At 51.9% G+C, this 13,651-nt stretch overlaps 2 protein-coding genes across 2 annotated transcripts; one reads left to right on the top strand and one right to left on the bottom strand.

Annotated features, from left to right (window-relative positions):
- Positions 1-9,309: 9,309 nt before the first annotated feature.
- On the bottom strand, positions 9,310-11,947 carry LOC120702260. The gene is made up of 3 exons (XM_039985979.1): positions 11,747-11,947; positions 10,113-10,375; positions 9,310-9,946 (listed from the first exon to the last, which is right to left on the bottom strand). Exons 1-3 carry the CDS (start codon positions 11,945-11,947, stop codon positions 9,310-9,312), a joined length of 1,101 nt encoding a protein of 366 aa, XP_039841913.1.
- Positions 11,719-12,828, top strand: LOC120704189 (auxin-responsive protein SAUR71-like). The gene has a single exon (XM_039988499.1). It carries the CDS (start codon positions 11,946-11,948, stop codon positions 12,345-12,347), a length of 402 nt encoding a protein of 133 aa, XP_039844433.1. The 5' UTR covers positions 11,719-11,945; the 3' UTR covers positions 12,348-12,828.
- Positions 12,829-13,651: the final 823 nt, after the last annotated feature.

Here is a 13,651-nt window from a genome sequence, read left to right as displayed (position 1 = left end):
AGGAGTGACTATTGATTAGCTAGGGAGATTCTCCGGCGCAAGTGTGCCAAAAAAAAAAAGATCGGTTACGGTCCAATTTTTCGGCCAACAAAAAGCTGGAATCTGCTCTATCCAGTGTCCTGTGGCTGACTGGTTGTGAACGGGACGTAAATCTGACCGGTCGCCCGCAGCTCGTGCGTAGAGTCCGTGCAAGTGTGCGAATTGACGCCCGCCCGTGCAGTCGCGTCGTGACAGCAACGGCCAAACCATTTCGGCCTCCTTGGAAGAAGAAGCAGAAGCAGCTGAAACCCCCGTGACGAATGATCCAGCTAGCGGGTGCAAAAAAAATAGCATTTGGATTCGCCTGCTGATAAACTGGTGTTAAAGTTTAGCACTTGCATCCTTCTTCTTTTCGCGAAGAAGATTTTCGCGAAGAAGATCTCACGTTTATATATGATTGACCGATTCGTGCAAGAACTGCTTTCATTCTCTCGAGGATGTTCCTTCACAAAATGGGAAGTATTTCTTTTTTCTTTCTTTCTTTCTTTTTTGCCGTGTGTGGTTGCCTGTGGATCGCGTGATCATTTTTTTCAATAGCAGGAGCACTGCCGGATTATATAAGAATGTGAAGAATGCGGGTTCGTACAATAGTTGTGATTACATAAATAAATAACATACTCAAACTCTTAACTAAGAAATACATAAGGGTATTTAGGTGACTCTTGTACGTGATCATTAGAGCAGCTCCTACTATGCATCGCGTCGCTTGACACCTCCGTACGTGATGCTGCTTAGATGACTCGTTGTCCCGTGCTGGACGGGAATACCGGCCGGAGCCCGGAAGAGCTAGCCCGGTGGGGTTGGCGTGTGATCACGAATCATTGCGTACATCCTGCGTAGGTTGCGTGGAGGGGGCGGGGATTTCTACTGATCTATCTCCACCCGAATTTTCTAGACCGAACCCATGGCGCCTCACCAGTCATCGGCTCATCGCCACCACCTGCTCGACCTGGCCGTTTCCGTCGACGACTCGAGGCGCCGCGCATGGCGTCGCCATCAGGCGATTCGGACCTCGGAAAAATCTTCTGCAGCATGTCACGGGAGAACACGCACCGGTAAACTGGTAGGGACGACGATCTAGCCTACCGTAGAGACTAGTACGTACCCGCGTGCACGGACGGACTCGCCGGTCGCCGGTCGCCACCGTCCACAGCAGATCTTCAGAATCGACTGATGATGATGAGGGATGTTGAGCTCCCGTTTGCTCGTTGGGACGACTCGCCTGAAATGAAATGAGCTCTCTTGGTGCTCGGGCGGTCAGGACGTCGACCTGCTCGAAACATCTCGGAACTCACTGCTCATGACTTGACTCGTCACCTTTAGAAAATCGTTCAGAGACCGCATGCATGCAGTGCTCTTTGTTGGATCGTTTAGCTTGTCCTTACAAGTGAACCCAGGGACGTCATAGCTTGCAAACTTGCAATTTGACGCTCAGGTAACTTGCACGACCTTTCCAAAAGAAAAGAAATGGCAAGCAACATTAAAAGCTACTTGTATCTGAAAGCAGTGGCGGAGCCAGGAATTTATGGTTGGGTATGCCATCCACCACTAATCAACGGCTGGGTATGCTATATATTAAAAAAAATTCAAAGCAAATACGCAAGATAATGGACAATAAGTTATAATGGTCATGATAATTTTATAATAGTAACCAAAGTATAAATTCTAAACATGAATAATTAAATAATATTACAAAACAGTTGTCCGAGGAGGGCCACCGGGCGAAGGAAGGTCGCAGAAGGTGCATCGCTTGGCACCTTTTGCCGCCAGTGCCTGGCCGCCGGTGCCCCAACCCTTTGCAACTCGCGCTAGGAGGAGAGCATGCGAGCGATATCCGATAGGGGCGATGATGCAAGGTCGCGAAACCGTTAGGTCGCCGGTCACCGATCGCTTGAGCGGGGGAGCACTGAGCGCGGAGCCGCCTTCAGCAGCGAGATCACGGCACCCAGCACAGGCTTCATTCGTGGGATTTGTCGTATTGGGTCTATGAGCCACATTTGACAGTATCTTTCCTCATTACTAGGAATATAGATTTTAATAGATTTCAATGGAAAAATAATCCAAAAATAGATAACGAAAATGACTTTATAGAGTGTACACAAAATATAGAACAACTAAAAATAATTTTTTATGAAGAAGACTTCTCAAATGATAATTTAGAGAGTATAATTTAGAAAGACTTTTGGAGATACCCTAAATCTGTGTATACTTATTAGTATTTTTTAAGAATATACTTATTAGTATTTCCTCTCAAATCTTGGGTATGCCAAGGAATACAGGGGCATACCCCTAGCTCCGCCCATGTCTGAAAGCCAGATGGCTGCAGCAAGACCACCGTATGCAGAACTCGTCCATCTCCATCATTACAGTTCAGAAACCGAATCATGTGCCTGTGTATATGATATGATACTACATAACGGCCGCCTTCTTGTTTAAGCAAAGGGAGGGGAAATAACAAGAAAGACTGTAAGAGAGAAAGAAAGAGAAATAAAAACAGCACGCAGCTTTCAGTATCAGATCGATGACGGTGTAGGGGAGTCCCGGCCGGAACCCCAAAACCGGGGGACCAACCAAACCGCCGCCCTATCACGGAGGCAAACGGAACGGGGATCGACCAGCGACGGCCCGTGATTCCGGGCCGTACGGCGACGGGGGGCCCACCACCGGCGGGACAGTTTTTTTGGCCCGGCACCGGTCGCCCGTACAGCAGTAGGAGTGCTTTGCGTTGCGATCCCCTCCTCCATCTGACGGACGCAATTGTTTAGAGCCATGTGACAGGTCAGGCCCAGCCTTGGACGGGCCCCCATGTGATGTGCCCGAGCGGCTACTTCGAATTACCGGCGGCGGGCACGCGCGCGCACCTGCTCCGTACGCTCGCCCAGGAGAGTATATTCCCCGGTGGCCGCCGGGGCGTACGCGGCGCGTAACCGCCAGCCGCGAGCTGGCTACGCGCCACCGGCCAGCGTATACGCTCGGGGGGGGGGGGGGGGGGGGATCGGCAACTTGCCAATATTCTCTGGACTGGAATGGCTTTCGTGTTCAGATTCGAATGGAAATTTTAAATAATTTGCCCGTACTCGCATTTGTTTATTTGGTCAAGATGGTATATATAGTATACTACCAGAGAGGGGTAGTGACGCTGACATCGGTTTTGATTTGATTGTTTTCTGATTATGACATATTGAGCCCAAAACGAGTAGGGGAATTTAAGGATGAGAAGCCTCAAGCGTATTTTGGAAAATTTTTAGGTTTTGTTATTATAGGACTTTCGTTGTTATTTGACAATTCATGTCCAATCATGAACTAATTAGTCTTAAAAAATTCATCTCGTCATTTACAGTTAAACTGTATAATTAGTTTTTATTTTCAGATTCGACAAGAAATTTAAAATAATTTGCCCGTACTCGTATTTGTTTATTTGGTCAAGATGGTATAGTATACCAGGCAGGGGTAGTGATCTGACGCTGACGTCGGTTTTGATTTGATTGTTCTCGGATTAACATACTCCGCGCAAAACGAGTAGGGGAATTTAAGGATGAGACGCGTCAAGCGTATTTTGTGTGCGCGTATATATTTAAGCAAGGAAGTAGCTAGCTGGAACGGTGCATAGAAAAATACGGAGACATCAACCTACGTCGTTGACAAGGAAGGGGCAGCATAACATGTGGGAATAATACGCATTTCTCAGCAGTTTTGCGGAGCAAACGTGACCAAGTCGTAGCTTGCATGCCGCTGTTTTCGTCGCAAATAAATGAATACATACATAATATAATAATAGAGGCAGGGCAAGTATTTCTCTTTTTTCCCCTTTCTTTCCTCCTATCCGCACAGCACATGACAATTTGAAGTCCAACGATCGGAATCTAAAATGCTAGTAAAACCACCGCTCGCCGGCGTCGGAACCTTCAAGCAGCTCGTGCGTCGGCCCGTCCAAGCTGCACGCAGGGAACCGAGCATGCAGGACGCATTGCCGCGGCCGGCGGCCCGAGAGATCCCGAGGGCGGGGAACGAATGGAAACGCTTCCGTGTGCCGTGCCGTGCCGGTGCCGGTGGCCGCCGGCGCGCGCGCCCGGGGTCGGCCGCGGGGCGGACAGGGCGGCCGGCAGCGGCTCATGGGAAACCACGAACGCGAGGCCGCGCGCGCGGGCTGCCCGCTGCTCCGTCTCATCGCCCGCCGGCCGCGCCACGGACGGTGATGATGATGCCTTGCCCGCCCCACCGAGCACCAAGGCCGGCAGCTCAATCGAGTACGCTCGCACCGTGCGCATGCATGTACGGTCACGCTGTACGTGCACCGGCCAGTCTCCACGGCGCGGCGCGCAAGTTTCGGTGTCGTCCCGCCGTGACAGTACAAAACGTACTCCGTCCAAAGCGGGACGCCTGGCCTGCGAAACGGAGCGCACGTACCGCGCGTCCGTGCCAAACTCGCAACGTGTAGTCTGAACACTCGAGACGCCGTGGTGGCGGGGCCAGGTGGTCCGCCGCGCGGGGAGCCCGAACACGGTGGTGGGGCGCAACCCACATGGCCGCGCTCGGAGTCTCGGACAGGTGGACGGACGCGGTTAATCCATCCCTTGCGTTTAGCGATGAAAACATCTTATTTCTACTTCCGTTTCTATATTTTTTGACGGAACGGGATCGAATTCGGAAAATACGAGTACAGAAACGGGATCGGATTACGCAAAAGTACGGAAACGAACCAGTACGGACGTTGAACCGGAAAAAATAACGCGATCAAATATGCTCGAGTATATATTAACAAAGTCACAAAATAATATACACGTACGAAGTTATTAGTCCAATATTCACTAGTACGCCATGTATTAATATGTTATCACGCATACTTAGTGATTGGTATGTTTTTGAACATATTAATTTTTAGACATATCTTAGGTAGATTAAAAACGGGATGAAAAACATAATAAATACGGGTCAATTCCATGTAAAAACGGGATTCCTCGGAAACGGACGGAGAAACCTCATTTCTACTTTCGTAAATAAGGAAACGGAATCCCACAAATATGGAAATGGACGGATAAAAATAGAAAACATAACGGGTCGTAACGTACGTTTTCAACCCTACTTGCGTTGCACCGGGTGCGCCCTTTCCCCCGGATTTTCCTTTTCTGTAGCCTGGAGGAGAAGAGCAGCAGGGCGCGACAGGTACTCTGACAAGGTGGTGCGTGCATGGGCTGGCGCTTCCGGCGAGGATGAGAATCCGGGTCACGTCAGTGCCACCACGGTCGGCAGCGACAGCGGTTGCCTTTCCAACGTGCAGAGAGCTGACATGGGCCGGAATCAGCGGCTCTCAAAGCCGTATGGTACCATTGCGAATACTCCGTACGAGTACGTATCCGTAGTAGTAGGTAGTAGTATTGTAGAAGCAGAGCAGTAGGCGTACTCCGTACGTACGCCTACCAGTACTAGGGGCAATTTGCCTCTTCTGCACGTTGTGGAGACTGGAGAGCGAACCGGCCTCTAGTACTAGGGACCAACCTAGCCTATAGCCTATCGTGTGGCGACGTCCTGCGCCGTATCCGAGTGCCCCGACGGAAAATCTTGGGCGCATCAAAACGAAACCCCATGACGCGCCTCGGGGCTCCCTTTACCAAACTGCCAGTCGCGGCCGAGGATGCACGTGGACACTTGCCCAGCAGCCGGCGCGCTGCGCTGGGGGCTGCTCGTGCTCGCCGCTGCACACCGCACTTGTCCGGACCGGACCCAGAGGCGACGGCACACCACGTGGTGCTATCATGCGGGGGCCTGGATCGCGCGATCCTCCTCGGTTTTTACTCTCACCGCCGCGCCCGTGAATCCTCTTTCCGGTCAAGTCAAGCTGCTCGCCGCTCATCGCACTAGCTAGAGCTCATGTCTGGCTGGTGTCTCTCTGAACCTCGCAGCTCCTCTCTTCACTCCCCGCATCTGCTCGACCGGCCGGCCCTGCTCGCCGGCCGACTCTCACGGCGACCGGTTGCCGGAAACCGCGGCTAGTCCGGCCGAGAAACGAACGGGGCGGTTGAAGAAGGTGAAGATGCCTGCAGGATAGATGCATGTGGTGGTGTCCGTCTTCCGGTGGGCGTGGAGCGACGGGCGGGAAAGGCGCGGGTGGGGGCGCCTGCCAGTGCCAGACAACCACCGTCCCCCGTCTAGAGGTAAAAGAAAGTTGCGGCGACCTGACCCGGCGGCCTGGGGACAAAAGAGGCGGGTGGGCCGTGGCGGGGGACGTAGGGGTAAGTGCAATTATTTTGCACGCGTATCGGTGGAGCACTGGAGCGGCCTCGTCGTGCTTGCATGGCCAGGCCCTGCCAGGGCCACTCACGTAGGCTTGTTGCCGTCCCGCAGCTGTACGGAAACCGGCGGCACTGCGCGCACGCAGCCAAAAAGGTAGTGGCTTGTCACGGTACACCTGTCAAGCCTGCCGGTAGTAGAGTAGCCCGTGTTTAGATGCAAAAATCATAATTCCAAATTTTTTTTTCCGGCACTTGTATGGAGACTTAAATCTAGACAAAATAAAAAACGCATTGCGACTGTTGCCTATAAATCGTGAGACGAATCTAATGAACCTAATTAGATTGTAATCAGATGACGGATTAATTAGGCTCATTAGATTCGTCTTGCAATTTACAGACGAGTTCTGTAATTATTTTTGTGATTAGCCTATGTTTAGTACTTCAAATGTAGAAAGATGATTTTTCAAAAACTTTACGGAGCGCAACTAAACACGGCCTAGGCTGCGTAAACATAAAAAAATCGTCACATCGAATGTTTTGACACATGCATGGAGTACTAAATAAAGTCTATTTACAAAACTTTTTGCATAAATGGGCTGTAAATCGCGAGACGAATCTAATGAGCCTACTTAATTCATGATTTGCAACAGTGATGCTACCGTAACCATACGCTAATTATTAATTAATCATGGATTAATTAGCATAATTAGATTCGTATCTCGATTTACAACCCATCTGTGTAAAAAGTTTTGTAAATAGACTTCATTTAGTACTTCAAATTAGTAAGATTCCAATGAAAAAAAATTGCGCTAATAGCGCCTAACTGAAGATCAAAATAAAATATCCGTGGGAGAGTTGGTTGTTAGCTTCTTCTTTTATTGTAAGGGGTTGTTGATCAGTTGAAGGGCAGGTTGCAGCCACTCCTAGTAGTACATCATTCGAAGCTCCAGTAGTTACCTTAGGAGTGGACGAGTGGTCAACACTCACACTCAGCAACTTGTGGTAGAGCTCGCACTGTCGAGGCACGTACGCGCTCCCGTATATGGCTACCCAACACTGTTTGCGGAGGGATCAGATACTCTCGTGCAGGAGCAGCTAGCGCCAGAGTTTGCACCGTGACTCTTGCCCACCCTCTCCACCACCCCTACATGATCGACCTTTCCTATGCCGTGGCATGCCATGCATGTGCTGCCAGGTGCCAGGGCCCGAGCTAGAGAAGAACATGTATAGGGCCGGGCCGGGGGTGCAGCACTTCGTAGCATATATATTTATATTATTTAAGTAAATATGGGGAAAATTTAGAAGTATAGGATTTAATTACCGCATCCAGAGCTTAAAACGTGAGCACGTGACTCCACCCGTTGTGCTGCGCATGCATGGATCGCGCCTAGCTCTATCGTCCGGCCTGCGTACACATGCGTGCTCGGAAACGAGGGGGGCCATGGCCATTGGCTTAGCCTAGGCACGGCGTGTCGACTCCGCCTGCCCAGTAGTCCCCCCGCGCACAACGTGTCGAACGTGGCAGCAATAAGTAGTTGATGAGCCGTGCGTACGGTCCAGCGTGCAACTTTTCTCCCAAACGAGTCAGCACACATGTACTAGTACTACCAGAGGCGCCATTCCATTTACTACCCGACGACATATTGACTTGGGTGAGCTTTCGGTCGCGCCAGTCGTCGTCGTGTCCGGCCGTGTCCAACTCCAATTACGACTGGTACTAATTTTGACGAAGAGTATTTTCGTTACCACCATAAATTACAAATAGAAACTGTCCTTGAATAATCTTGTTCGGCGACGGCGCGCGTGCGTGCTGAACAGTTGACACGACGTGAGCTCCGCGAAAGGCGACGTCAAGGGCATGTCTCGACCTATACATACCGGATCCTCCCGGTGGCCTCCAATCTCCATGATGCATGACGATTGACGAATCAGCTGCCCAACTCCCCTACGCCCTCGCGCGCACCCGCGCCTATCAGTATTGACGAGTGCAGTGCGCGCGCCACCGCGCGCGTAAACTGTTTGCTTGATTCCATTTAGCAATATATTTTTGTCTGAATTTAGTATATGTATATATGTACTATATATAGAGCTATCTATAGAGTTAGGCATATATAAATAAATATGTACAAATAGAACAAAAGAAAAAGGAGCGAAGGCGTGGAGTAAGAGGAGTGGAGGCGCTGCTGCAGGCTGATCCTGTTCATTAGAGGTAGGCATAATGAACCGATGACTGAGAACTAAGATTCTATTTAGTTTTGAAAAGTTTTTTAGCGCTACAGTAAATCTAAAAGTTCGACCACTAATTAGGAGTATTAAATGTGGATATCTCACAAAATTCATTCTATAACCCCAGGTGAAATTGCGAGATGAATCTTTTAAACCTATTTGGACCATAATTGGACAACATCATGCTACAGTAGACATTCTCTCACGATGAATTAATTAGATTTAATAGATTCGGCTCGCGACTTTCCGTCTATCCGTGTAATTAGTTTTATAATTAGATAATATTTAGTTTTTGTAATCTTCGGTTGAAAATTACTAAAGTGAATTTTTTTTAAAAAATTTTGCAAACTAAACAAACCCCGAATCGAAATGCCTGAAACCGAAACTGAAATCGAAATGACCGAAACGAAAATATTAGGTTCTCAGTTGCAACTAAGCGAATTTATCTTGGTTAATTCGATACCTAACATCTGCTAACCAAATAAACCGAAAGGATCGAAACTCACGCCACCTCTCTCTCTCACCCTTTTCTCTCTCTGTCGGCAGCAGCATTCTCACTTGCTCCCTGCTCTCTCGTCTCGCTCTCTCAGTCCTTGCATACTCACGCACACGTAGTAGGCAGCAGCAGCCTCTCTTTCCCTCTCTGATTTCTTCTCCACCGAGCAATCAAGAAGCCAGATAGCTGCAGTAGCACAGGCCGCTGGCTCTCACTCCCTCTGATTTCTCCATCGCAAGAACCACCAGCAGCGCCATCTTCCTTGTGCTCCATCCCAAAACGTCAAAGCAACAAATCTCCCTAACGCAAGCACCGTCTCTATTTTTCCCCGAGCAAGCAATCCGAGAAGGCTAGGCTACCAGATGGCGCGTACGGTCGCCACTCCTCGCCCACGGGCGTCTCGGAGGCAGGCGCGGCTCGCAGGCCACTGCTCGCCGCCCACAGCCGGGCTGGAGGCATGCGCCGTTGGCCTGGCGCCGCTGCTCGTCGCTTCGGCTGGGCTGGAGGCATGCGTCGCCAGCGCTCGCCGTCCGCGGCCGGCCCGGTGCTGCTGCTCCCTGCCGTGCCGGCCAGGCGCGCGCGGCCTGCTCGACAGCGGCGCTCCCCGCCACGTCTCCGGCCCGTGTCCATCGCTCCACGCCGCTGGCCGGCAGGAGGCATGCGCGGACCGTCCACCCCCACCGGCGGCCGGCCATCCGCTACCAGCAGCACCGCGCCGGAAGCCCTTGCGTCCTGGCCGCTGCTCCCCGTCGCGGCCGGCCACGAGGCGCACGCAGCCGGCCCAGCGCCTCCGCTCCCCGTCCAGGAGCGCGAGGCCGCCTTGGTTGACGGCCGGACGTGGGAGCATGTGGCGGCGGCGGGAGATGGTCGCCACCGCCATCCCCTTCTTGCTCTTGCAGCGTCGGCGACTTGGCTTCCGTGGTCACCCGCTTTCACTTTGCCCTTCTGCTCGCGCCTAGGGGTGGTAAAGGGCCCAACATTTTGAACTAGAAAATCTAAGGATCGGGCCCTAAAAGGGCCGGGCTCTAAACATATGTATTTTTGAACTAAAAATTTTAAGGGCTTTATTGGGCTGTGAAGAGGCCATTAGGGCCATGGCCCATTACCACCCCTACTCGCGCCTCCCGCCGCTCCAGGTTCCAGCCCAGCGCAGGCCGAGGGGAAGGAGGCGCGGGCAGCGCCCCGCTGGAGCCCGGCGCCACGGAGGGTGGGGGGTGTTGTGGAGGCGCAAGCGGTGCCGCCGCTTCAGCCCAGCCTCAGGCCGACGGAGAGAGGAGGCGTGGGCGGCGGCGGCGCCGCTGCAGTCCGGCACGAGGTTGAGGGAGGAAGGAGGTGCGGGTGGCGGGTTGGAGAGGGCGGTGGGGGCCGGCGGGATGAGCAATCGCTGCCATCTATGCTAGGACGAACGGCCTCGATTTTTTTTGCCGACGTGGACGTCGTGGTTGGCCGCAGACCTTCGGGGCGTTAACATATAGAAATTCGGTACGTCTAGCACCATGTTGTTAGCATGTGGCGCTATGTGATTTTTTTTGCTAGTGCCATTTAATAAAGTGTATGCTAGAACATGCCTACTAAAAATTCTTTATGTTATTTCGCCAAACAAAGTTCTTTATCCTTCGTCGAAAAAAAGGTTTAGTTTTCGAAACTCAAAACCAACGACCATGTCAAACGTTGCCACATATAAAAACCACCGCTGAGCGTACTGTGCGTACGGACAAGCACCTGCGTCCCTTCCTGAGGAAAAAAAAAAGACAGGCAAGGAGCTCGGTGATCCGGTCCCATTGGCATCCTCTCTCCCCCCTCCATGTGCCAGGTCAGTGGGCGGCGGGCCCGCGACAGTGACGCCCCGCACTCCAACCCAACCCACTCGCCGCGGACGGACGGAACCGTACGAGAGCGGCTACGGACGCGGCCGGACGAGCCGGGCGCGGGCAGGCGGGTCCTAGCGCGCGCACCACTGACCGCGCCACCGGATCGGTCGGGGTCCGGCCGGGAGCCAAACCGGTCACCCACAAGGCCGGGCCGAGCCGGGCCCGCGACGCCGGCTTTTCCGGGTACTCCGGCAGTACCCGCACCCGCACCTCCCAGTTTCCCCCCAACGCAGTGAATTCTCTTCTGCTCGGCTTGCTACGGTTACACGTAGTTTCTCGGGCCCTTTGACATAGCTCCAAAAAGAACTTCAAAACATTTTTTTTTGTAAAGCTATGCTAAAGAGATAAAATTGCAGCAGTTTCTCTCTTAAAGCAACATGTGAAGCCATTCATGTGGTTCCACTAGCGAGGTGAAGCTAAAAAATATGGCTTTACCCAGCTTCACTAGGAAGAAACTATTTCGCCAAATGTTTTTCAAAACAGCTTTAACTTCACCAGAAAAACTACTACACTAGAAAAGCTGCTTCTCAAACTGTTTTAAGAGAAACTAAAAGCTATGCCAAACAGGACCTCGGTATGACTGTCGATAAACTGTTTGAACAATTGATGAATAACTTTTGAATCATTTTAAGCTTATGTTTCAAACGTTGTTTTTTTTTAATGTGAGCTCTGAGCAAGAATTTGGCAATATTTGGTGTGAAGTAGTAAAATTTTTCCAAGAAGGGGAAGATATGGTTTGGTGAAGAATCAGGTGTCCCTAGAGATTGGAAATATTTTAGTTGAGTATCAAGTGGCCCCAAAACCAGCCTACCCTGAGGGAAGAATATTTCCAAAGGAGAAATGAGGCGGGGAAAAAAAAAACAGAGAAAGACCTTTGCAAGTACCTCCATAACTCCGGTCTGGCCGTCACCTCCCACGCCGTTTATAAATGGAGGCGAGCAGCCACATGGCCACCCCAGTACAAACGCATTGCTCGCTGTGCTCCGCTGTGCTGTGTCCTCTCTGCTCCCACTCTCCCCAAAGCGCTCCGCCCCCGCCGCCGCCGCCGCAGCCTCTTCAGCACCCTCCTTTCCGTTCCGCAGCATGAAGCGCCTGCTCCGGAGGCTCTCCCGCGTGGCCGCGGCCGACGCCTGCGCCGCCGCCGCGTACCAGCCGCTCCGCGCGGCGCCCAAGGCCGCCGCCGCCGCCGCAGCGGCCTCCGGCGCGCGGCTCCTGGGCGGCGGCGCGCGCGTGCCGGAGGGCCACGTGCCGGTCTGCGTCGGCGAGGAGGGCGGGCCCTTCGAGCGCTACGCCGTGCGCGCTGAGCTCCTGGGCCGGCCCGCCTTCGCCGCGCTCCTCCGCCGCGCCGCGCAGGAGTACGGCTACGCCCACCCCGGCGCGCTCCGCATCCCCTGCGCCGTCGCCGACTTCCACGACCTCCTCCTCCAGCTCGCCTACCCCTCCGCCGACCACGCCGACGACGAGGCGGCGGTCTGCTACTACTAGACGCCGCCGCCGCCGCATCGGCGGCATCCCCACCCCGCCGGCGCCCTCCCCCTCCCGCCCTTGCCATCCTGGGGAGAAACAATCGCGGAGGGCGCAATTGAGATTTGCCCCCACGGTACAACGGTGGCGCCGCCGGTGACCGCAACCGCAGCGCCAAGCGCTCCCTGCGTTCTTACCGATTTGCCCCTGCTTGGGTGGCCTGTACATACGGAGGATTGGGAGTACAATGGGGATTTCGCCCGCCGCATTCTCTCCTGCTGGACAGTTTTAGTACCTGCTGTCTGGTAGGAATTAGGGGAAATTTTCCTTCTTTTTCTTTCTCCTCCTTCCCGTGTTTTTTGGGTGCTCGTCTGGATCTAGCTGTGGCAGCCTGGCTCCTAGCACTAGCGGTGGTGGTTGTAATGGAGTGGTAGTGGGAGCACCTGCCTTGTTGTTTTTCCTAGGGGTTTTGAGGCTATCTCCAACTATTCCCCTTCTCTAACTCCCCCAACATATTATTTACTATATTTTACTATCTCTCTTCAAAAGATTCATTTTCCTATAATTTCTTTTCTCTAACTATTCCCTCTATATCTATTTTTCTCTATATAATATCACTCATTAACTAACTATTTATTTATCGTTTTTGAATTTTTAAACAAATTATACAGTATTTGTACTGTTATAATACACATTATTATCATGTTACGGGGCTCAAACGGAATTAATATCGTGAAGAAACGATGTGATTAGAATATATGGAGAGTTCCAACTCCCTCCATTATAAGAGCTTTGGGTGGAATTATTGGAGGGAATTTCTCCCCCAAAACTCTCCCTACCTAGGGTGGGGGCGGTTTCTTGTTCCCAAGCAACTGTTGGACAGTTGGAGCAAGCCTAAGCCGCAAGGCTGCTGATCCGCAATTCCTGTAACAACCCAAATTTCAAATTAAGACAAATAAATAAATCAATGTTTGATTTGGTTTTCTTTTGGCTCTTCTCATACTTTATGCATTAATATCCCTCCTTGAACATGTTTAAAAATGTTGCTAAAAGATGAGTGATAAAATAAATTCTCAAACTTTTACATAAAAACTTAAAGCACTAAACTAATTTTTGGTGAGCTCCTCAAGGTTTTTGGGAATAATTTAAATTTGAGTTTGAACTCTTGGTTTGAAAGTGAAAAGAAACAAAAGAGTTCACCTCAGCTTGGGCCGAGGTCAGCCCAGCCGGCCCGGCTTCCCCCTTCCGCCTCCCTCTTTTCTTTTCCCCGCGCTGGGCCGGCCCGACAGCCGCCGCGGCCCACCTCAGCCCAGCAGCCCGGCCGC

Source organism: Panicum virgatum, chromosome 4K (assembly GCF_016808335.1).
Source record: "Panicum virgatum strain AP13 chromosome 4K, P.virgatum_v5, whole genome shotgun sequence".
Lineage (NCBI taxonomy): Eukaryota > Viridiplantae > Streptophyta > Magnoliopsida > Poales > Poaceae > Panicum > Panicum virgatum.
The sequence above is the reverse complement of the archived record's forward strand: the minus strand, read 5'-3'. Positions and strand labels throughout refer to the sequence as shown.